The 25,080-nt window shown below is 42.5% G+C and overlaps 1 protein-coding gene across 1 annotated transcript in view; it reads left to right on the top strand.

The window, feature by feature from the left end:
- col27a1a (collagen, type XXVII, alpha 1a) overlaps positions 1-13,544 on the top strand; it is a 260,653-nt gene extending 247,109 nt beyond the window's left edge. The window contains exons 60-61 of the mRNA XM_064941974.1: positions 7,166-7,384; positions 10,913-13,544. Of these exons, the coding sequence (XP_064798046.1) occupies positions 7,166-7,384; positions 10,913-11,059 (366 nt within the window). The 3' untranslated portion in view covers positions 11,060-13,544. The remainder of the gene's footprint in view (positions 1-7,165; positions 7,385-10,912) is intronic.
- The last annotated feature ends 11,536 nt before the right edge of the window (positions 13,545-25,080 follow it).

The raw sequence follows: 25,080 nt of genomic DNA on the forward strand, positions 1-25,080 counted from the left end.
GTTAGAGATGTGGACACCAAGGAAAGTGAAGCTCTCGACCCGCTCCACGACAGGTGTCGATGTGAATGTGGTTATGCTCGGCCCTCCTTTTCCTGTAGTCGACGATAAGCTCCTTTGTCTTTCTCACGTTGAGGGCGAGGTTGTTGTCCTGGCACCACACTGCCAGGTCTCTGACCTCCTCCCATTCGGCTGTCTCATCGTTGTTGGTGATCAGGCCACTGTTGTGTCATCAGCAAACTTGATGATGATGTTGGAGTCATGTTTGGCCACGCAGTCGTGGGTGAACAGGGAGTACAGAAGGGGACTAATCACACACCCCTGCTGAGTGGCCCCCATGTGGAGGATAAGCGTGGCTGATGTGTTGTTGCCTACCGCTATCACCTGGGGGAAGCCTCAAAGTCCAACATCCAGCAAAGCACCCCCACAATATGATGCTTCCACCCCCTCGCTTCACGGTTGGGATGGTGTTCTTCGGCTTGCAAGCCTCCCCTTTTTCCTCCAAACATAACGATGGTCATTATGGCCAAACATTTCTATTTTTGTTTCATCAGACCAGAGGATATTTCTCCCAAAATACGATCCTTGTCCCCATGTGCAGTTGCAAACCATAGTCTGGCTTTTTTATGGTGGTTTTGGAGCAGTGGCTTCTTCCTTGCTGAGTGGCCTTTCAGGTTATGTCGATATAGGACTCGTTTAGCTGTGGATATAGAAGCGTTTGTACCAGTTTCCTCCAGCAACTTCACAAGGTCCTTTGCTGTTGTTCTGGGATTGATTTGCAGTTTTCGCACCAAAGTACATTTATCTATAGGAGACAGAACGCGTCTCCTTCCTGAGCGGTATGATGGCTGCGTGGTCCCATCGTGTTTATACTTGCGTACTATTGTTTTTACAGATGAACTTGGCACTTTCAGGCATTTGTAAATTGCTCCCATGGATGAACCAGACATGTGGAGGTCTACAATTTTTTTTCTGAGGTCTTGGCTGATTTCTTTTGATTTTCTCATGATGTCAAGCAAAGAGGCACTGAGTTTGAAGTTAAGGCCTTGAAATACATCCACAGGTACACCTCCAATTGACTCAAATGATATCAGAAGCTTATAAAGCCAAGACATAATTTTCTGGAATTTTCCAAGCTGTTTAAAGGCACGGCCAACTTAGTGTATGTAAACTTCTGACCCACTGGAATTGTGATACAGTGAAATAATCTGTCTGTGAACAATTTTTGGAAAAATGACTTGTGTCATGCACAAAGTAGATGTCCTAACTGACTTGCCAAAACTATAGTTTGTTAACAAGAAATGTGTGGAGGGATTGCAAATTTTGTTTTAATGACTCCAACCTAAGTGTATGTAAACTTCTGACTTCAACTGTAGGTCCTATTGTCCAGATGGGAAAGGGAATATTCTAAAATCAGCAGGAAAAAATATGCACATTTTCCCAACAAAGATATGTTTCCATCAAATGTACTTGTTGCAGATTTTTTTTTAAAGTTGTGCTTAGCTAAATGGGTTTCTGTCGCATTTTCAACTCTACTGATGGTTTTAATAAAAAAATATATATTGAGTCATACAGTGCCAGTCAAATGTTTGGACACCTACTCATTCAAAGGGTTTTCTTTATTTTTACTGTTTTCTACATTGTAAAATAATATTGAAGACATAAACTATGAAAAAACACATATGGAATCATGTCGTAACCAAAAAAGTATTAAACAAATCAAAATATAGGTAAACTGATGCGGCGTCTTCTTCTTGGTCAAATAGCCCTTACACAGCCTGGAGGTGTGTTGGGTCATTGTCCTGTTGAAAAACAAATAGATGGTTTTTGCGACTGCACTTTCAAAGTTCTTGAGATTTTCAAGATTGACAGACCTTCATGTCTTGAATTAATGATGGACTGTCATTTCTCTTTTCTTTTTTGAGCTGTTCTTGCCATAATATGGACTTGGTCTTATTAACAAATAGGGCTGTCTTCTGTAAACCATCCGTACAACACAACTGTTTGGCTCAAATGCATTATATAGGAAAGAAACTCCACAAATTAACTTTTAACAAGGCACACCTGTTAATTGAAATTCATTCCAGGGGACTACCTCTGACTACCTCTAGCTGACTGAGAGAATGCCAAGAGTGTGCAAAGCTGTCATCAAGGCTACTTTGAAGAATCTCAAATATAAAATATATTTTGATTTGTTTAACAATTTGGGACAACATGATTCCATGTGTTATTTCATAATGTTTGTCTTCACTATTATTCTGCAATGTAGAATAAAGTAAAGAGAACCCCTTGAATGAGTAGCTGTGTCCAAACTTTTGACTGGTAATGTATAGCAGGTGTGCCCACTCTCATATTTGCACGTGCACTCTAGCCAGCCTACATGATTAGATTATTATGGACAAAAGAGCTAAATTATTTGTCAAATGGCAGCCAAGCATCGATGATCATGCCACCAAAATAAGACCCTTAATATTAATTGGAAAGGAGCATCAAGCTCAACACCTTGCACTTTCACCACCCTGTGAAGTTCATCATTTATTTAATCTGTAGCCTAATGAACTGCATGCCTTCCCGACTAGTCGTAGTGGGAAGACCACACAACATGTTATCGTGGGACTACAAGTTTACTTCAAGAAGATGTTTATTATATCAATATTTGCACATAAAAGCGATTCCACTGATATTTCAAGCATCATTAACTTTACAGGCACAAAAATATCTCATCTAGTGTATTTTGTTTTGTCAACCTTGTTTTTTTACAGGGGAAATCGATTGACACCTAGGTGTCTTTTACAAACATGTCCTGTATATACACACAACATAAATATACACATTATACCCAACATATACACGTTAAAATACAAAAATACAGTCATGGGAAGCACAAATAAAACATCACAAATCAGCCAGAAAAAGTTACTTTCCTCCACAAATAAGTCCCCAATCAATACTTGAAATTGCCTCAACAGCAGCAGAACATCAAGATGAAATGTATTTTGAATTTTGTTCCAGCAATATGATGCATTAAAACTAAAAGCAGATTTACCTAGCTCAGTGGAGTCCCTAGAAACCTCAAGTTAACCAATCCTCTGAATGGGTTAGGCAACTCGGGTGTCTTTACTTCAACATCAAAGTTAGATACGACAGAAGTTTATGAAGTAGCTCCTTGTAAACAAAAAGGGAAAGTTTACCGACAAATTGTTTCCATCAGGCCTGCCATTACATTTTTTTATCCGACATGACATTTAGTCGCATAAAAAGGTTGGATGGAAACCTGGTTAGTGGGACAAATGTTGCTTGCTCAACTAACTTAACCAGTACAATTGCAATATTTCTTCACTGATAAGCATTATCCCATTCTCAACTATTTAATAATAATAATGCTTTATTTGTTATGGACAAGTACAAATAAAACATTGAAGTATCAACATATGCATTACACCATTATGCTTTAGCTTGTGCTAATTTGAATAATGAATCACCAAATTTGTGCTTTAAAATAAGTGAAAAAGAAAACATGACAAAATAAATAAACAAAACGTATTACAAAATAATCACACATGGTAGCGTTCTTGATGTTTTTAAACCAGCTTTTCACTTTCTTTGTGAATTCATTAAGACTTTTTTATATGTCTCCTGAAAGTTGGTCACAAGAGATGGACTGCTTTCAAGGCAGAAAAGATTGATTGTGCATGTGCTGTTTTTCATATTGAAACACTATAGTTACCAATTGCTGCTCCCCGTGAATGTGAGCTTATAGACTGTAGTTTAGTCACTTGTTTATATGGGGGGTGTGGAGCAAGTTCTAAAAGCTTTTGAGTGTTTTAGGTGACAAGCCACATTTCTTCAGCCTCCTCGGGTTGAAGAGGCGCTGTTGCATCTTCTTCACCACGCAGTCTGTGTGGGTGGACCATTTTAGTTTGATGTGTACGCCGAGGAACGTAAAACTTTCCACCCTCTCCACTGCTGTCCCTTCGGTGTGGATGGGGGGAGGGGGTGCTCCCTCTGCTGTTTCCTGAAGTCCACAATTATCTCCTTTGTTTTGTTGATGTTGAGGGAGAGGTTATTTTCCTGACACCACACTCCGAGGGCCCTCACCTCCTCCCTGTAGGCCGTCTCGACGCTATTGGTAATCAAGCCTACCACTGTAGTGTCGTCTGCAAACTTGATGATTGAGTTGGAAGTGTGCATAATAGCCATGCAGTCATGGGTGAACAGGGAGTACAGGAGGGGGCTGAGAACGCAACCTTATGGGGCCCCAGTGTTGAGGATTAGCAGGGTGGAGATGTTGTCTCCTACCTTCACCACCTGGGGGCGGCCCGCCAAGTTCAGGACCCAGTTGTACAAGGCGGGGTCGAGACCCAGGGTACTATGGTATTAAATGTTGAGCTGTAGTCAATCAACAGCATAAGTCAATAAATAATACATAAAATAATATATAAAAAACAAATAACTGCATAGTTTACTAAGGACCTGAAGCGAGGCCATCATCTCTGTCGGCGCCATCCTGTGTTCCAATGGCACGTTGTGTTAGTTAAGAGGTAAGAGGCGACTCCGGGATGCTGGCCTTCAAGGCAGAGTTCCTCTGTCCAGTGTCTGTGTTCTTTTGCCCATCTTAATCTTTCATTTTTCTTGGCCAATCTGCCTAGAAGGCCAGCATCCCAGAGTCGTCTCTTCACTGTTGGCGTTTGAGACGGGTGTTTTGCGGGTACTATTTAATGAAGCTGCCAGTTGAGGATTTGTGAGGTATCTGTTTCTCAAACTAGACACTCTAATGTACTTGTCCTCTTGCTCAGTTGTGCACCGGGGCCTCCTATTCCTCTTTCTATTCTGGTTAGAGCCAGTTTGCACTGTTCTGTGAAGGGAGGAGTACACAGCATTGTACGAGATCTTCAGTTTCTTAGCAATTTCTCACATGGTATAGCCTTAATTTCTCAGAACAAGAAAAGACTGATGAGTTTCAGAAGAAAGTTATTTGTTTCTGGCCATTTTGAGCCTGTAATCGAACCCACAAATGCTGATGTTCCAGATACTCAACTACTCTAAAGAAGGCCAGTTTTATCGCTTCATTAATCAGAACAGTTTTCAACGGTGCTAACATAATTGCAAAAGGGTTTTCTAATGATCAATTAGCCTTTAAAAACGATAACCTTGGATTAGCTAACACAACATGCCATTGGAACAAAGGAGTGATGGTTGATGTAAATGGACCTCTGTACGCCTATGTAGATATTCCATTACAAATCTTCCATTGCCAGCTACAATAGTCATTTACAACATTAACCATGTCTACAATGTATTTCTTATCAATTTGATATTTTAATAGACCAAAAAATGCTTTTCTTTCAAAAACAAGGACATTTCTAAGATACCCCAAACTTTTGAACGGTAGGGTACATTATAATAATAAGAAACACCCTTGCGTAAAATGTAAGTCGCTTTGGATAAAAGTGTCTGGCAAATGGCATATAAAGTTGAAGTCAGAAATGTACATACACTTAGGTTGGAGTCATTATAACTCGTTTTTCAACCACTCCACAAATTTCTTGTTAACAAACTATAGTTTTGGCTAGTCGGTTGTACATCTACTTTGTGCATGACACAATTCATTTTTCCAACAATTGTTTACAGACAGATTATTTAACTTAGAATTCAATATCACAATTCCAGTGGGTCAGAAGTTTACATACACTAAGTAGACTGTGCCTTTAAACAGCTTGGAAAATTCCAGAAATGATTTCATGGCTTTAGAAGCTTCTGATAGGCTAATTGATATTTGAGTCAATTGGAGGTGTACGTACCTGTATGTGTATGTATGTATTTCAAGGCCTACCTTCAAACTTAGTGCATCTTTGCTTGACATCAAGGGGAAAATCAAAAGAATTCAGCCAAGACCTTAGAAAGAAAATGGTAACCTCCAAGTCAGGTTCATCCTTGGGAGCAATTTCCAAATGCCTGAAGGTACCACATGCATCTGTACAAACAATCGTACACAAGTATAAACACCATGGGACCACACAGCCGTCATACCGCTCTGGAAGGAGACGTGTTCTGTCTCCTAGAGATGAGCATACTTTTGTGCGAAAAGTGCAAATCAATCTCAGAACAACAGCAACGGACCTTGTGACGATGCTGGAGGAAACAGGTAGAAAAGTTTCTATATCTACAGCTAAACGAGTCCTATATCGACATAACCTGAAAGGCAGCTCAGCAAGGAAGAAGCCACAGCTCCAAAACCGCCATGAAGCCAGACTACGGTTTGCAACTGCACATGGGGAAAAAGATCATACTTTTTGGAGAAATATCCTCTGGTCTGTGGAAACAAAAATGGAACTGTTTGGCCACAATGACCATTTTTTTGTTTGGAGGAAAAAGGGGGAGGCTTGCAAGCCGAAGAACACCATCCCAACTGTGAAGCACGGGGGTGTCAGTATCATGTTGTGGGGTGCTTTGCTGCAGGAGGGACTGGTGCACTTCACAAAATAGATGGCATCATGAGGGAGGAAAATTACGAGGAAATATTGAAGAAACACCTCAAGACATCAGTCAGGAAGTTAAAGCGTGGTCGCAAATGGGTCCAAATGACCCCAAGCATGCTTCCAAAGTTGTGGCAAAATGGCTTAAGGATGTCAAAGTCAAGGTATTGGAGTGGCCATCACAAAGCCCTGACCCCATAGAAAATAGAAAATGTGTGGGCAAAACTGAAAAAGTGTGTTCGAGCAAGGAGGCCTTACAAACCTGACTCAGTTACACCAGCTCCGTTAGGAGGAATGGGCCAAAATTCACCCAACTTATTGTGGGAAGCTTGTGGAAGGCTACCCGAAACTTTGACTGAAGTTAAACAATTTAAAGGCAATGCTACCAAATACTAATTGAGTGTATGTAAACCTCTGACCCACTGGGAATGTGATGAAAGAAATAAAAGCTGAAAGAAATCATTCTCTCTACTATTATTCTGCCATTTCACATTCTTAAAATAAAGTGGTGATCCTAACTGACCTAAAACAGGGAATTTTTACTAGAATTAAATATCAGGAATTGTGAAAAACAGAGTTGAAATGTATTTGGTAAAGGTGTATATAAACTTCTGGCTTCAACTCTATATTTATATATTATGATATAGTATATTTGTTTTGAACAACTATCATCCTCTTTATTGACATTGCAGCTGGAGATTAGTGTTGGGCGTGTCCAGATGAACTTCCTGCATCTCTTGAGCTCAAAGGCGGTGCAACATGTGACCATCCACTGCCTGAACGTACCTATCTGGAGGACCTCTGAGGACCAGCCTCCTTCAAAGGGGTCTGTGCATTTCAGGGCGTGGAGTGGGGAGATCATTGTGGCAGGAGGAGAGATGGAGCCTCACGTCATCGAGGACTCCTGTTGGGTACGGCTGCCATTTTCTCTCAGTGGAGTGCACTCTCTGAGCTTGAGGTAGAAGTTGTCTCTCACCACAGATCTAGGATCGATTTACACTACCCTACCCCTGATTCTAACCATTAGGGGTATGGAAAATATACTCCCCTCCATATGAAAAGTTTCTTTCCAAAACGCTATATACACTATATCCATTTTCAGATATTATGGTCAATTAACTTTTATTGTTAAAAAACTTATTAAAGAGGGGTTGTTCAATGATTGCTTGAAATCTTTATCACTCGCTTCCTTTCAGAGGGACAAATGTTTTTTTTGCAAAACACTATAAATAAGTAGTACTGCTAGGTTTTACAGTCACATCTACAAGTAACTACATTTTTAGTAAATAACTGTTGGAATGATACTTTGACATCAATATTAAAATAAAAAACATTAAGAAATTAATCAATATAGTAATATGAGATCTGGATGTAAAACATTAGCAGATGCTCTTATCTAGAGAAACTTGCAGTCAGTGCATTCATCTTAAGATAGCTAGTAAAAATTGTATTAAATAAAAAAACATGGTGAGAAAATAAATATACAGTATACGAACATTCCATTCCAGCAAAAAAATGTATAGATTCATAATCAAGTGACATAACAAAGCATTGCAGCGCCATCTTTAGGACTCCATCTTCTGCTGTCTAAAACAGACCGAATTAATCGAAGTTAAAACAATACATCTGTAAATAATGTAGACATTTGATGAGGAAGTCTTAGTCATACCACTTTACATGGTGTTTTGTGAACCAATGAGCAGTATTTCTGAAGTTTGACAATGTCATGAAAGCATAGGATTATTTGTCCAGCCAGCCATATGAAATCAAAGTGATGCTGCTAACCAGTTCAGCACACTAAATGTTGAATTCTTCCACCAAAAGCAAGCTATCTACTGTTACTAAGTTAATAGCTAGCTAACATTATTCTCAGATGAGGCAAAGTTGGCTAGCAATGTCGCCATATTTCTAGCTCCTAGTCAACTTTGCTGTATTTTATTTTTTGTTATTTCTTACATTATTTGCTCAGAATATTTACGCCATTATTACCTACAGCTGAAAATAACTTTTGGATATTAGATTGGCCGTCACTCGTCACAATTTCGATCAGAAATTCGACTTTCCTGAATTGGATCCTTTCTTTGAACTCCCAGAGGCAATTCCATTCATCCTGGGGCTGCACCGTCGACAGAGAACAGGAATAAGGTCTGGGCTGCTAATCAGACTCAGGAGGTGTGCATATCATCCACCTCCTCCAAGTATATTATTCATTAAAGTTCAGTCCCTGGACAATAAAGTATTGATGTATACACTGACTCTGTGACAGAGTTCATCAGGAAGTGCATTGAGGATGTTGTTCCCACTGTGACGATTAGAACTTAACCAATCCACAAACCATGGATAGACGGCAGCATGCGTGAACCACCGCATTTAACCACGGCAAGGTGTACAAACGGACCAGCTATGGGCAATCAAAGAGACAAAACGCCAGTACAGGGTCAAAGTGGAGTCGCAATTCAAAGGCTCAGACACAAGACGTGTGTGTCAGGGACTCCAGACAATCACAGATTATAAAGGGAAAGCCAGCCACGTTGCGGACACCAACGCCTCACTCCCGGACAAGCTAAAGAAAACTCCTTTGCCCGCTTCAAGCAAAAACGCAGAACCACCGATGCCGGCCACTGGCGCTCATGAAGACAGTGAGCTCTCATTCTCCAGCCCAGATGGCATCCCTAGCCGCGTCCTCAGAGCATGCGCAGACCAGCTGGCAGGAGTGTTTATGGACATATTCATATTCTCACTAGCCAGTCTGTTGTCCCCTCAAGCTTCAAGTCCCTGCGTATTCCTGTACCCAAGAAAGCAAAGGTAACTGAACTAAATTACAATCACTCCGTAGCACTCACTTCTGTCATCATTAAGTGCTTTGAGAGGCTAGTTAAGGATCATATCTCCTCCACCTTACCCGACACCCTAGACCCACTACAATTTCCATTCTGCTTCAACAGATAAACGGATTATACAATCACCGTCGCACTGCACAATGCCTATCCAATCTGGACAAGATAAATACCTATGTAAGAATACTGTTCATTGACAACAGCTCAGCCTTCATCGCCATAGTGCTCTTCACTAAGCCCAGCCCCTGGGTCTGAATCCCACCCTGTGCAACTGGGTCCTGGACTTCCTTACTGGCCGACCCCAGGTGGGGAAGGTAGGCAAAAACACTTCCCCTTGTGGGGCCCCCTCCTGTACACCCTGTTCACCCAGGACGCACGTCTCCAACTCAATCATCAAGTTTTCTGACGACACAACAAGGGTAGGCCTGATTACCATCTATGACAAGACAGCCTACAGGGAGGAGGTGAGGGCCCTGGCGGAGTGGTGCCAGGAAAATAACCATTCCCTCAACGACAACAAAACAAGCTGATTGTGGACTTCAGGAGACAGCAGAGAGAGCACCCCCTCCCCATCCACATCAACGGGGCCACAGTGGAGAGGGTTCATCTGCGTGCTCATCACTGACAACCTGAAACGGTCCATCCACACAGCGTGGTGAAGAAGGCTCAGCAGCTATGGGGGCTGATCCAGGGGATGGCCGGCTCAGTAACCCAGGACCAGGTCCAGAGGAGTGTGTCGGAGGGCCCAGAGCCCTAAAACTGTTAGAGCCGCAGGTCTTGACAAAAGGGCAGAGGGAGAAAACGTTGGAATTTTCCTCCTCTCTTTGCTCTAACTCGATTCCACTTTGCCTCTGATGGTGTAGAGCAAGATGCAGTAGTCCTCTGGTTCTCGTCGGTGGGATGTGTTAATACAGGAAAGTGGTCCAAGGTATAATCCTCAGAAGCAACTGCAGAGGATTCCAATCTCATAGAGTACCCTGTATTACCCTCTCGGTCATTTAAAATTGTCACATCAAAACCATCATGCAATCTTGAAGTCTTCTTAGCCAGAGCGTGATGTTCTTTTAGGATCCTTTTCCTCTCTCTAGGTGTTCAATGATCTGGTCTTTTTAGGAAACTAGTTGTTTACACTTTTCACAAGTGCATACAGTAAGTCAGTAAATTCTTCCTCTATCACTACAGTCAACATAACACAGGTGTCACATTTCAGGAATCCTGGGTTAATTGAATTTGTCCAAATTCTTGTGAATTCTTCACATGTGAGGACTAGATGCATAATGTGCTTACAGATATGTATGAAAATACTCTCAAATAAAAGGTGACAATCTGTACTGTCGCCTAATATAAAACATTTGAATTCAAATTAAAAATACTGGAGTAATGAGCCTCATGTTTTAGCTTCACTGTCCAAATGCATATGGAGGGGAGAGTATTTGACCATTACCTGGTCTGTATCTGTGAGGCTATCAGAAAGGGGCTACTTCTTCTTACTCCAGTCTCTCAACTTCCATTTTCTGCACTATGAACAGTAATAGAATAATGACATATCAATCATAAAATCTGAAACTCTTTTACTTTGACTTCTTTGTTTCTCTATTACAGATGAAGGATGGACGCTGGCACCACACCCATTTTGTGTTCCACACCCAGGATCCTAACCTGCTCCCTGTGGTGAACATCTATAACTTACCCAAGACCACTCTCGGATCACACTACCACCTGGAGGTTGGCCCTGTGTGTTTCCTGTAAGGGTGTGTATGTCTGTGTGGTGCTGTGTGTGCAGGGACCCTCACTTCTGAACCTCCATGCAGTTGGGGTGAATTGAACAGTCCACTCCCTCCCTCAAGCACTGTCCAAGAAGGACCTCTGCACTCTACTCCCTCATCACCCCTCTCATCAGACTGCAGAAATAAAGGGAAGATATTTTGGTGCTGGGGGAGAATGAGGAGAAGAGCAAAGGAGGAATGGAGGAGTTCTCACACTAATAGCTCCTAAAGAAGACAATTTGTTATTTTTTGCTCTTCGGGAATGATTTAAACTAAAAACAAGCTGTGGATATCTTCTTGGAGAAAAGGCTTTGCCAAACAGTCTCTCATGAACATTTAAGTTAAGGGACATCTAGACTAAGTCGATACTGCCAATTCCCCTTCTTTTGGAATTATAGTGAGATATCATACAGTGTGTACTTAATAAATACCAAGGAACAACAGTCTGTGCAAGAGATTAATTAAAGTAATGGGGAACAATATTAAACATACTGTACATATATATGTGTATTCCGTCACTTTTATATTTGTATATTTTATGTAAAGAAATAATCTTCAAGTGCAATAGAAAATTTTAGACTTTGATAATGCTGAAGGCTTTTTTTGTGTGCTTTGGTGCTTGACTTGATTTTTTTTAAAGCACTTACCGATAGTCCCAAACATGAAGCCGACACGTCTCTCAGTCTCTATGCCATAATGGATATCAGTGGCAACCAGTCAGTGTATATTGTCTCAGACCTTCTGCCTATAATAATTATTAATGCATATATCACACCAATTAGACTTGATATACTGTCGGGTGGTGGTAATTTTAGGACACACTTCAAGACCATGCTTGACAGCATACTCTGTATTGAATGTCAGTCAGATAAGCGATCAGGGCCCAGTTTCCGAAGTTAATCGTAAGAACTATTTAGATGTTTTTGGGAAACTGGGCCCTGGTCACTACCTTTGGCTGATACTCCTCACCTAAAAGAGTGAGCAAGGTGTTTTAGTGGTGTTCATACAGTTGAAGTTGAAAGTTTACATACACTTAGGTTGTATTCATTAAAACGTGTTTTTCAACCACTCCACAAATTTCTTGTTAACAAACTATAGTTTTGGCAAGTCGGTTAGGACATCTACTTTGTGCACCACTAATTTTCCCAACAATTGTTTACAGACATTATTTCACTTTTGAAGTGGGTCTGAAGTTTGCACACAAAGTTGACTGTGCCTTTAAACAGCTTAGAAAATTCCAGAAAATGATGTAATGGATTTAGAAGCTTATGATAGGCTAATTGACACCATTTGAGTCAATTGGAGGTGTACCTGTAGCTGTATTTCAAGGCCTACCTTCAAACTCAGTGCCTCTTTGCTTGACATCAAGGGGAAAATCAAAAGAAATCAACTAAGACCTCAGAAAACATTATAGACCTCCACAAGTCTGGTTCATCCTTGGAAGCAATTTCCAAACGCCTGAAGGTACCACGTTCATCTGTACAAACAATAGTGTGCAAGTATAAACACCATGGGACGAAGCAGCCGTCACCCGCTCAGGAAGGAGACGTGTTCTGTCTCCTAGAGATAAATGTACTTTGGTGCGAAAACTGCAAATCAATCCCAGAACAACAGCAACGGGCCTTGTGAAGATGCTGGAGGAAACCGGTACAAAAGTATCTATATCTACAGTAAAACGAGTCCTATATCGACATAACCTGAAAGGCCGCTCAGCAAGGAGGAAGCCACTACTCCAAAACCACCATAAAAAAAGCCAGACTACAGTTTGCAACTGCACATGGGGACAAAGATCGTACTTTTTGGAGAATTTTCCTCTGGTCTGATGAAACAAAAATAGAAATGTTTGGCCATATATGACCATCGTTATCTTTGGAGAAAAAAGGGGGATGCTTGCAAGCCGAAGAATACCATCCCAACTGTGAAGCACAGGGGTGGCAGCATCATGTTGTGGGGGTGCTTTGCTGTAAGAGGGACTGGTGCACTTCACAAAATAGATGGCATCATGAGGGAGGAAAATTATGTGGATAATATTGATGCAACATCTCAAGACATCAGTCAGGAAGATAAAGCTTGGTCGCAAATGGGTCTTCCAAATGGACAATGACCCCAAGCATACTTCCAAAGTTGTGGCAAAATGGCTTAAGGACAACAAAGTCAAGGCATTGGAGTGGCCATCACAAAGCCCTGACCTCAATCCCATAGAACATTTGTGGGCAGAACTGAAAAAGCATGTGCGAGCAAGGAGGTCTACAAACCTGACTCAGTTACACCAGCTTTGTCTGGAGGAATGGGCCAAAATTCACATTACATTTACATTTACATTTAAGTCATTTGGCAGACGCTCTTATCCAGAGCGACTTACAAATTGGTGAATTCACCTTATGACATCCAGTGGAACAGCCACGTTACAATAGTGCATCAAATCATTTAAGGGGGGGGGGGTGAGAAGGATTACTTTATCCTATCCTAGGTATTCCTTAAAGAGGTGGGGTTTCAGGTGTCTCCGGAAGGTGGTGATTGACTCCGCTGTCCTGGCGTCGTGAGGGAGTTTGTTCCACCATTGGGGGGCCATTCACCTAACTTATTGTGGAATGCTTGTGGAAGGCTACCTGAAACGTTTGACCCAAATTAAACAATTTAAAGGCAATGCTAACAAATACTAATTGAGTGAATGTAAACTTCTGACCCACTGGGAATGTGATGAAAGAAATAAAAGCTGAAATAAATAATTCTCTCTATTATTCTAACATTTCACATTCTTAAAATAAGTGGTGATCCTAACTGACCTAAAACAGGGCATTTTTACTGGGATTAAATGTCAGGAATTGTGATAAACTGATTTTAAATGTATTTGGCTAAGGTGTATGTAAACTGCTGACTTCAACTGTATGTATCACTCTTCCATTCTCAGTATGCACTGGTGTAGCATGAAGTTTCCTGACCTGAGTTCAGTTTGGATTTTTCCTAATTTGTGTAGGGCAAGCTGATCCTATATCTGTGCCTATGGGCAACTTCAACACAGAGCCAGAGCTCTCACCTGTTACAGACAAGTAAGAACAGATTACAGAATTTATCAAGCGTCTCAGAGTCGCAGTGCTGATCTAGGATTAGGTTCCTCCTGTCCAAATATAACCATGTTCGTTATTATCTGAAAAGAAAAGCTGATCATAAATAGGCACTCCTACTCTGAGATGGTTTATACATACAGCCCCTGATCTCCCCACCTAATCTGGTCTCTCACACATGTTTCTGACCAACCTGAGGTGCTTCTCTAATTACAGGTATTGTATACACTACACCACTCTGCCATACACAATGGGGAGCTAATGCACATATTCAGGTGTCAGGTAAGGTTACTCACCACAAAACAATGGTTCACCTCCATTAACCACCACAAATCTGTACAAATGTGGCAGATTAAATTACATTTATCCTGAGTGAGTCTTGCTTATTGATCAGATTAACTATATATGTCACACATTTTCATATTGCTACTGTGTGGTACCCAAATCCTTGATATATGGCCAAATAGATTCACCAATTCAAAACCAATTTCATGTTTCATGATTCTGAGAAAAAATGCAATTCAGAGGTGCCTATTATAAGGCAATAGATTTAGAGATTAAAAACATAATACTTTTGTAAGCATATAAAAATACATGGTTATATCAATGCAAGCCTTGTTATATACAGTGGATCCCCTCTTGCTAATTCAATTTTATTTAAATGTCGTAAACGTGGTTGCTGACCAAGCAAGGTGCTCTTTGTCTAAGCAATAGTTATTTTATCTGATAACGTTATGTTAATCAGTTAGCCCAACTAGCCTTGGAGTTTATATATTTTTATTTGTAAATTTGGAGCTCCAGAGAACACATTTATTGCAATGTTAATTGTCTTTATTTGTATTTTTTTTATTTTATTATTTCACTTTTCTCTATGGTAATCAAACATGTACTGTATACTGGAACTCTGTTCCAGGGATGTCACTAGGATCGGGCTTTCGGGGCTTCAGCCCCGAATTTTGGGGGGTCAGACCCGAATCTTTAGCGCAGTAGTTCCGAACTCCAGTCTTGAGTACCCCCAAGAGCACACATCTTTGTTGTAGCGCCGAACAAACATACTGTACCAGATTCAACTCATTGAGGACCTGATGATTAGTTGACAAGTTCAATCAGGTGTGCTTGTCTGGTGCTAGAATAAAAATGTGTACTGTTGGGGAACTCGAGGACCGGAGTTGTGAACCAATGCTTTAACACTGCTGCGATGGTGTAAAAAAGAATTGTCAACTGAATGCGTCACTTAGTTCATATAGCCGTGTAAACGTGAAACTCTCAAAGTCATAAGTCATCATTTCAACACTGTTTTGATTGGGACAGCACCATCATGCTGCTTTGAGACAAACATGGATACTCTTCTTGATAAATCAATTAATGTCAGATTTTAGTGTTCACTGAATGTCTGTTTGGATATTTGGTTCAAATTAGGCTGGGAAAATTTAGCTAAGTTGAGGTGAGTGCACATCATCATTAGTCTAGTTTGTTCATCTATTAGCAGGACTGATCAGAACATTTTGCTAGCATGTTATGTATAGTCTGGTGGATTATTTTGCTCTTCACTCGCAAATTAACCATGACCCCATTCCTGAAAGGTAAGACTCTTTTGAACACTTTCACATAGTAATTTTAAATATTTTCTAATTAGCCTTAATAACATAGTTTCTGTGCTACAATGATTAAAGCCTCATGCAGGAAAATTAAGTCAACTGCACTGTCTTTTTAAAAAGGCCATTAGTCCTACATAGTTCCTATAACAATGTAGCTAAAAACCACTATTGGCTAAAAAGAAAAAATAAGTGAATATATAAACTCTTGTTCATTAACTTACTGAAAATATTCACATACGCAATAACCTCATATGGGGTTACTGACCACAATCCATTGAATTTATAGGGGAGAGCACAGTGCATGGAAGAAAACATAGCCGTAGGAGGTGTGCTGGAGGTGCTGCAGATAAATTGAAATAAATTTGACCAATTGTATAATTACTCCTGTCTTTAGAGAAATAAATGAAATCGTTGAAAATATACACATGAGAGCAGTCGAAGTGTCTGTCAATGAACAGAAGGCAGCAGCTAAAAGACCTTTCACAAACTTTCAAAATACAATTACGGGAAAAACACGTGTCAGTTTGGATGAGTCAGTGCCACTGGAAAGTTTGTGGACTATAATTTCCTCCTCATATAGTACAATCGGTCTCCACTCTTTTTATTGGCCTATGCTATTGGTTGCATTTAAGACAGGGTAGTTCGTTTTAATTGTCTCAGTATGTCAGTGTAACCTGTCATGTCAGTCATTTGTGTGGTATAAAAAAAAATATTCTTCAAATATCTCCAGTCATGTAAAATGACGTATAATTGCATGAAATAATTTTAGAAAAGGCTATTTTTCTCCAACCGCAAATACAATGTAATGCCTGGTCTTCAATGCCTGGGTCCAGAATGTTCGTAAACTCTGGTGACTGCCCTGCTCTGTTAAATGCTATAACTGTTTAAAATAAAAAATGTTAACGTGTGAAAGTTCTGTTTTTGTCAATCATAATACAACTTAAGAATACCTGACATTTATATATGATTTGAGAGGAAATTATTTTTGTCTACATAAAAATATATATACATTTGAAGTCGGAAGTTTATATACACTTAGGTTGGAGACGTTAAAAATCATTTTTCAACCACTCCACATTTCTTGTTAACAAATTATAGTTTTGGCAAGTCAGTTAGGACATCTACTTTGCATGACAAGTCATTTTTCCAACAATTTTAATGGACAGATTATTTAACTTTAGAATTCACTGTATCACAATTCCAGTGGGTCAGAAGTTTGCATAAACTAAGTTGACTGTGCCTTTAAACAGCTTGGAAAATTCCAGAAAATGATGTCCCGGCTTTAGAAGCTTCTGATAGGCTAATTGACATCATTTGAGTGAATTGGAGATGTACCTGTGGATGTATTTCAAGGCCTTACCTTCAAACTTAGTGCATCTTTGCTTGACATCATGGGAAAATCAAAATAAATCAGCCAAAAACTCAGAAAAAAATTGTAGACCTCCACAAGTCTGATTCATCCTTGGGAGCAATTTCCAAACGCCTGAAGGTACCACATGCATCTGTACAAACAATAGTATGCAAGTATAAACACCACACAGCTGTCAACCCGCTCAGGTTTTGTCTCTTAGAGATGAAAGTACATTGGTGCGAAAAGTGCAAATCAATCCCAGAACAACAGCAACTGACCTTGTGAAGATACTGGAGGAAACAGGTACAAAAGTACCTATATCCACAGTAAAACGAGTCCTATATTGACATAACCTGAAAGGCCACTCAGCAAGGAAGAAGCGACTGCTACAAACCCGCCATAAAAATGACAGACTACGGTTTGCAACTGCACATGGGGACAAAGATTGTACTTTTTGGAGAAATGTCCTCTGGTCTGATGAAACAGAAATGGAATTCTTTGTCCATAATGACCATCGTTAACTTTGGAGGAAAAAGGGGGAGGCTTGCAAGCCGAATAACACCATCCCAACCGTGAAGCACAGGGGTAAAGCATCATGTTGTGGGGATGCTTTGCTGCAGGAGGGACTGGTCCACACAATTATGTGGATATATTGATGCAACATCTCAAGACATCAGTCAGGAAGTTAAAAGCTTGGTCGCAAATGGGTCTTCCAAATGGACAATGACCCCAAGCATGCTTCCAAAGTTGTGGCAAAATGGCTTAAGGACAACTAGGTCAAGGTATTGTAGTGGCCATCAAAAAGCCATGACCTCAGTCCCATAGAAAATTTGTGGGCAGAACTGAAAATGCATGTGCAAGGAAGGAGGCCTACAAACCTGACTCAGTTACACCAGCTGTGTCAAGAGGAATTAAAAATTCACTCAATTTATTGTGGGACGCTTGTGGAAGGCTACCCAAAACTTTGACCGAAGTTAAACAATTTAAAGGCATTGTAGCAAATATTAATTGTGTATGTAAACTTCTGACCCACTGGGAATGTGATGAAGGAAATAAAAGCTGAAAGAAATCATTCTCTCTACTATTATTCTGACATTTCACATTCTTAAAATAAAGTGGTGATCCTAACTGACCTAAGACAGGGAATTGTTACTAGGATTAAATGTCAGGAATTGTGAAAAACGGAGTTTAAATGTATTTGGCTTAGGTGTATGTAAACTTCCGACTTCAACTGTAAATATATATATTTACATACAAAATATCAGCCCAATGACATTTCCAAACAAGATCTATGCTTTTGCCTTCACGTGTCTGTTTGCCTTGCAGTTCCCCATGTTTAATGTTCAGTTCTTCAATAAATATTTAGGATCTGGGTTTGAACACTTGCATACCCAATAATATATTTTCTAGATTCTGCAGTATATCCGCCATGGGTCATGATAATGGAACCAGTCCCTTCCTCTCACTACTCTGCCCTAGATTTGTGCGTTCACATGCGCCTCCACCGTAGGCATCAGTGCAGGCTGCTGAGGGGAGGGCAGCTTATAATAATGTCTGGAATAGAGTGAGTGGAATGGCATCAAACCCATGGAAACCAGTTCTATCCTAGCACGCTCAGCGATATGTTTGGAATTTGCGCAAAAAGGGCAGTGTTCAATCTGTGGAGTGCATTTGGCAGTGCCCCAGTCATTAAAGGTAATTTCCAATTGTGTTCATTGCCTGTAGCTTATGCCGGCCCATACCATACCCCTACCGCCACCATGCAGCACTCTGTTCACAATGTTGACATCACTACAAACCACTTGCCCACACGATGCCATATACGTAGTCTGCAGTTGTGAGGCAGGTTGGACGTAATGCTAAATTCTCTAAAACGATGTTAGGGGTGACTTATAGTAGAGAAATTAACATTCCATAATCTGGTAACAGCTTTGGTGGACATTCCTGCAATCAGCATGCTAATTGCATGCTCCCTCAAAACTTGAATCATCTGTGGCATTGTGTTGTGTGACAAAACTGTACATTTTAGTGGCCTTTTATTGTCCCCAGCATAAGGTGCATCTGTGTAGTGATCATGCTATTTAATCAGCTTCTTGATATGCCACACCTGTCAGGTGGATGGATTATCGTGGCAAAGGAGAAATGCTCACTGACAAGCATGTAAACAAATTTGAGCAGAACATTAGAGAGAAATAAGCTTTTTGTGCTTATGGAACATTTCTGGGATCTTTTATTTCAGCTCATGAAACATGCGACCAACACTTTACATATATATTTTTGTTTAGCATACTTTTGTTTGACATAAATAATTGTCATTTTAAGGAGAAAACACATTCCAATGAGCATAGATGTCAGGTCAACGTCTAGTTTTGATTTGATTGAGTTGTAAACAAACGTGAACTCAATGTGAAATCCAAAAAACAACAACGTGTCATTAGATTTAGATAAAGTTTTTTTTACATTGATTACGTTTTGCAAATCCAATCAGTTCTCCACGTTGATTCAACATCATCACATAGATTTCATGGGTTGAAATGACATGGAAACAGCGTTAATTCAACCTAGTGGAATCACACCGATTGACGTCTGCCGTTCATTTGCCATTCATTCGATTGCTGAAGGTGCTGTGTTCTTTAGGGTGGCGACTGACAAATGTCATTTTCGCCTGTTTCAATATGTAGAATCGGTTTGCAAATTATGGCTGGCACTCAGTTGAGGTGCTAAGCAACAACCACATTGAATCTGATGTTTTTAATTCCAAATTCATACGTGGCACTCAATCCTGATACAATTTTGGTGTTTCATATTTTGAATTTCAAGCATCTAGACCTTAGTCTGGACACACATCCATTTTTTTATCTTAAGTATTTCTTTTGCACATGACCTTCCATTACCACGACAATCACCCCCAAATTTAGAGGAACAGTGACACGAAATGAGCATTACATCTGTGTGCTACTTCAGAGGCTACATCAGTGTGAATGCACAAATCTGATATGTAAAACTGAGTGTGGACAGTCAGAAAAAAATATTGAATATGAATAATGATCAGATTTGGGTTTTTAGGATGGCTGTGTCATGCAAATCCACAGTTTTTGCCATGGGGCGAAGAAAAGATTTTACAATTGTATAACTCATTTCTTACAATTCTACTCATTTTGCCATAGGGCGGAGAGAAAAATGTGCAGATTTACAGCTAATTTCCTGCATTTCCAAAGATTTTCCCAGACTGTGGAGGAAAATGTTTGAAGTTTTAGTATGATAACTGATGATCAATGGGTCGATCCTGGTCGGTAATTCAACCATGATTATTACGAGTTTAGACAGCTGGCCAATCTAAAAACAATTGCTGACATGGGCAAATTGAGTGACTGCTGATGCACAACCAAATTTTGAAATTGCACCTTGTGCATTCTATTATAATAACTCTCAGCAGTAAGTTGAGACACCGAATGAGTTCCTAAAATTGGTTCCTGACATTGGTCCATAGGCGAGTTGCAAATAACTGTTCAAAAAGATAGGACAGCAGCAAGCTGTTAGCATCTGCGCTCCAATAGTCCAAAAGGGACCACAGCTACTAGCCAGAGCTCACCTAGTCCAACAGGGAATACAGCCGCTAGCCAGAGCTCACCGAGTCCAACAGGGGCAACCGCCACTAGCCAGAGCTCACCTCGTCCAAAAGGGGCAACAGCTACGAGCCAGAGCTCACCTTGTTCAACAGTGGCATTAGCTACTAGCTACTACTCAAAAAAAGTCTCCAGCTCCTAGCCAGAGAACACCTTGTCCAAAAGGGGCTACTAGCCAGAGGTCACCGAGTCCTTAAAAGGGCTGCAGCTACTAGAGAGAGCTCACCTATTCCAACAGGGGCAACAGCTACTACGGAGAGCTCACCTAGTCCAACAGGGAATACAGCCACTAGCCAGAGCACACTGAGTCCAAGAGGGGAAACAACTCATAGAGAGAGGTCACCTAGTCCAACAGGGAATACAGCTACTATAGAGAGCTCACCTTGTCCAACAGGAAAAACAGCCTCCAGCCAGAGCACACCTACTCCAACAGGGGCCACAGCAACCAGAGAGAGCTCACCTAGTCCAACAGGGGCTACAGCTACTAGCCAGAGCTCACCTAGTCCAACAGGGAATACAGCCGCTAGCCAGAGCTCACCGAGTCCAACAGGGGCAACCGCCACTAGCCAGAGCTCACCTAGTCCAACAGAGAATACAGCTACTTGCCAGAGCACACCTACTCCAACAGGGGCCACAGCAACTAGAGAGAGCTCACCTAGTCCAACAGGGGCTAAAACCACTACCCGGAACTCACCTATTCCAACAGTGGCTACAGCCACGATCCAGAGCTCACCTATTCCAACTGGGGCAACAGCTACTACAGACAGCTCACCTAGTCCAACAGGGAATACAGCTCCTCGCCAGAGCTCAACTCGTTCAACATGTGCAAAATCTACTAGCCAGAGCACACCAACTCCAACAGGGCTACAGGTACCAGAGAAATCTCACCTAGTCCAACAGGGGCAACAGCTACTCGAGAGCTCACCTTGTCCAACAGGGGCTACAGCAACTAACCAGAGCTCAACTCGTCCAAAAGGGGCAACAGCTACTCGCCAGAGCTCACCTTGTTCAACAGTGGCATTAGCTACTAGCTACTACTCCAAAAAGTATCCAGCTCCTAGCCATAGAACACCTTGTCCAAAAGGGAACTCACCTATTCCAACAGTGGCTACAGCCACGACCCAGAGCTCACCTATTCCAACAGGGGCCCCAGCTACTACAGACAGCTCACCTAGTCCAACAGGGAATACAGCCACTAGCCAGAGCTCAACCCATCCAACAGGGCTACAGCTACCAGGGAAAGCTCACCTAGTCCAACAGGTACTACAGCTACTAGAGAGAGCTCACCACGTCCAAAAGGACAACAGCCACTAGCCAGAGCTCACCTATTCCAACAGGGGCAACAGCTACTAGCCAGAGCTAACCTAGTCCAAGAGAGGCTCCAGCCACTAGCCCAGTCCAAGAGAGGCTACAGCCACTAGCCATAGTTTACCTAGTCCAACAGGGGCTACATTTTCTAGCCAGAGCTCACCGTGTCCAACAGGGCTAAAGCTACTAGCCAGAGCTCTCCTAGTCCAACAGGACTCCTGCTACTAGCCAGAGATCACCTAGTCCAACAGGGGCAACAGCAACTAGAGAGCTCAACTAGTCCAACAGGGGCTACAGTCACTAGCCAGAGCTCACCTCGTTCAACATGGGCTAAAGCTACTAGCAAGAGCACACCTACTCCAACAGGGCTACATTTAAAGCCAGACGGGGCTACAGCTACTAGACAGCGCTAACCTACTCCAAAGAGGGCCACAGCTAGAGCCAGAGCTCACCTATTCCAACAAGACTACAGCTCCTAGCCGGAGCTCATCTATTCCAACAGGGGCAACAGCTACTAGCCAGAGCTCACCTAGTCCAAGAGAGGCTACAGCCACCAGCCAGAGCTCACCTAGTCGAACAAGGGCAACAGTCACTAGCCACAGTTTACCTAGTCCAACAGGGGCTACATTTTCTTGCCAGAGCTCACCTAGTCCACCAGGGCTACAGATACTAGCCAGAGCTCTCCTAGTCCAACAGGGCTACAACTACTTGCCAGAGCTCACCTATTCCGACACGGCTACAGCTCCTAGCCAGAGCTCACCTCGTCCAACAGGGGCAACCGCCACTAGCCAGAGCTCACTTAGTCCAACAGGGAATACAGCTACTTGCCAGAGCACACCGACTCCAACAGGGGCCACAGCAACTAGAGAGAGCTCACCTAGTCCAACAGGGGCTACAGCCACTACCCGGAACTCACCTATTCCAACAGTGGCTCCAGCCACGACCCAGAGCTCACCAATTCCAACAGGGGCAACAGCTACTACAGACAGCTCACCTAGTCCAACAGGGAATACAGCTCCTAGCCAGAGCTCAACTCGTTCAACATGTGCAAAATCTACTAGCCAGAGAACACCTACTCCAACAGGGCTACAGCTACCAGACAAATCTCACCAAGTCCAACAGGGGCAACAGCTACTCGAGAGCTCACCTTGTCCAACAGCGGGCTACAGCCACTAGCCAGAGCTCACCTCGTCCAAAAGGGGCAACAGCTACGAGCCAGAGCTCAAATTGTTCAACAGTGGCATTAGCTACTAGCTACTACTCCAAAAAAAGTCTCCAGCTCCAAGCCTTGCTCAAAAGGGGCTACACCTTGCTCAAAAGGGGCTACAGCTACTAGCCAGAGCTCACCGAGTCCTTAAAAGGGCTGCAGCTACTAGAGAGAGCTCACCTATTCCAACAGGGGCAACAGCTACTACGGAGAGCTCATCTAGTCCAACAGGGAATACAACTACTTGCCAGAGCTCACCTAGTCCAACAGGGGCTACAGCCACTACCCGGAATTCACCTATTCCAACAGTCGCTACAGCCATGACCCAGAGCTCACCTATTCCAACAGGGGCAACAGCTACTACAGACAGCTCACCTAGTCCAACAGGGAATACAGCCACTAGCCAGAGCTCAACCCATCCAACAGGGCTACAGCTACCAGGGAAAGCTCACCTGGTCCAACAGGTACTACAGCTACTAGAGAAAGCTCACCTCGTCCAACAGGACAACAGCCAGTAGCCAGAGCTCACCTATTCCAACAGGGGCAACAGCTACTAGCCAGAGCTGACCTAGTCCAAGAGAGGCTACAGCCACTAGCCCAGTCCAAGAGAGGCTACAGCCACTAGCCATAGTTTACCTAGTCCAACAGCCAAAAGCCAGAGCTCACCTATTCCAACAGGGGCAACAGCTACTAGCCAGAGCTAACCTACTCCAAAGAGGGCCACAGCTAGAGCCAGAGCTCACCTATTCCAACAAGACTACAGCTCCTTCCCGGAGCTCACCTATTCCAACAGGGGCAACAGCTACTAGCCAGAGCTCACCTAGTCCCAGAGAGGCTACAGCCACCAGCCAGAGCTCTCCTAGTCGAACAAGGGCTACAGCCACTAGCCACAGTTTAACTAGTCCAACAGGGCTACAGCTACTAACCAGAGATCTCCTAGTCCAACAGGGCTACAACTACTTGCCAGAGCTCACCTATTCCGACAGGGCTACAGATCCTAGTCAGAGCTCACCTCGTCCAACAGGGGCAAAAGCTACTAGGCAGAGCACACCTACTCCAACAGGGCTAATTTTTCTAGCTAGAGCCCACCGTGTCCAACAGGGATAAAGCTACTAGCCAGAGCTCTCCTAGTCCAACAGGACTCCTGCTACTAGCCAGAGCTCACCTCGTCCAATAGGGGCTACAGCCACTGGCCAGAGCTCACCAAGTCCAACAGGGGCTACAGCCACCAGCCAGAGCTCACCTAGTCCAACAGGGAATACAGACACTTGCCAGAGCACACCTACTCCAACAGGGGCCACAGCAACTAGAGAGAGCTCACCTAGTCCAACAGGGGCTACAGCCACTACCCGGAACTCACCTATTCCAACAGTGGCTACAGCCACGACCCAGAGCTCACCTATTCCAACAGGGGCAACAGCTACTACAGACAGCTCACCTAGTCCGAGAGGCTACAGCCACTAGCCATAGTTTACCTAGTCCAACAGGGGCTACATTTTCTAGCCAGAGCTCACCGTGTCCAACAGGGCTAAAGCTACTAGCCAGAGCTCACCTAGTCCAAGAGAGGCTACAGCCACCAGCCAGAGCTCACCTAGTTGAACAAGGGCTACAGCCACTAGCCACAGTTTACCTTGTCCAACAGGGCTACATTTTCTAGCCAGAGCTCACCTCATCCACCAGGGCTACAGCTACTAGCCAGAGCTCTCCTAGTCCAACAGGGCTACAACTACTTGCCAGAGCTCACCTATTCTGACATGGCTACAGCTCCTAGTCAGAGCTCACCTCGTCCAACAGGGGCAAAAGCTACTAGGCAGAGCACACCTACTCCAACAGGGCTAAATTTTCTAGC

Source organism: Oncorhynchus masou, chromosome 28, assembly GCF_036934945.1.
Source record: "Oncorhynchus masou masou isolate Uvic2021 chromosome 28, UVic_Omas_1.1, whole genome shotgun sequence".
Classification (NCBI taxonomy): Eukaryota; Metazoa; Chordata; class Actinopteri; order Salmoniformes; family Salmonidae; genus Oncorhynchus; species Oncorhynchus masou.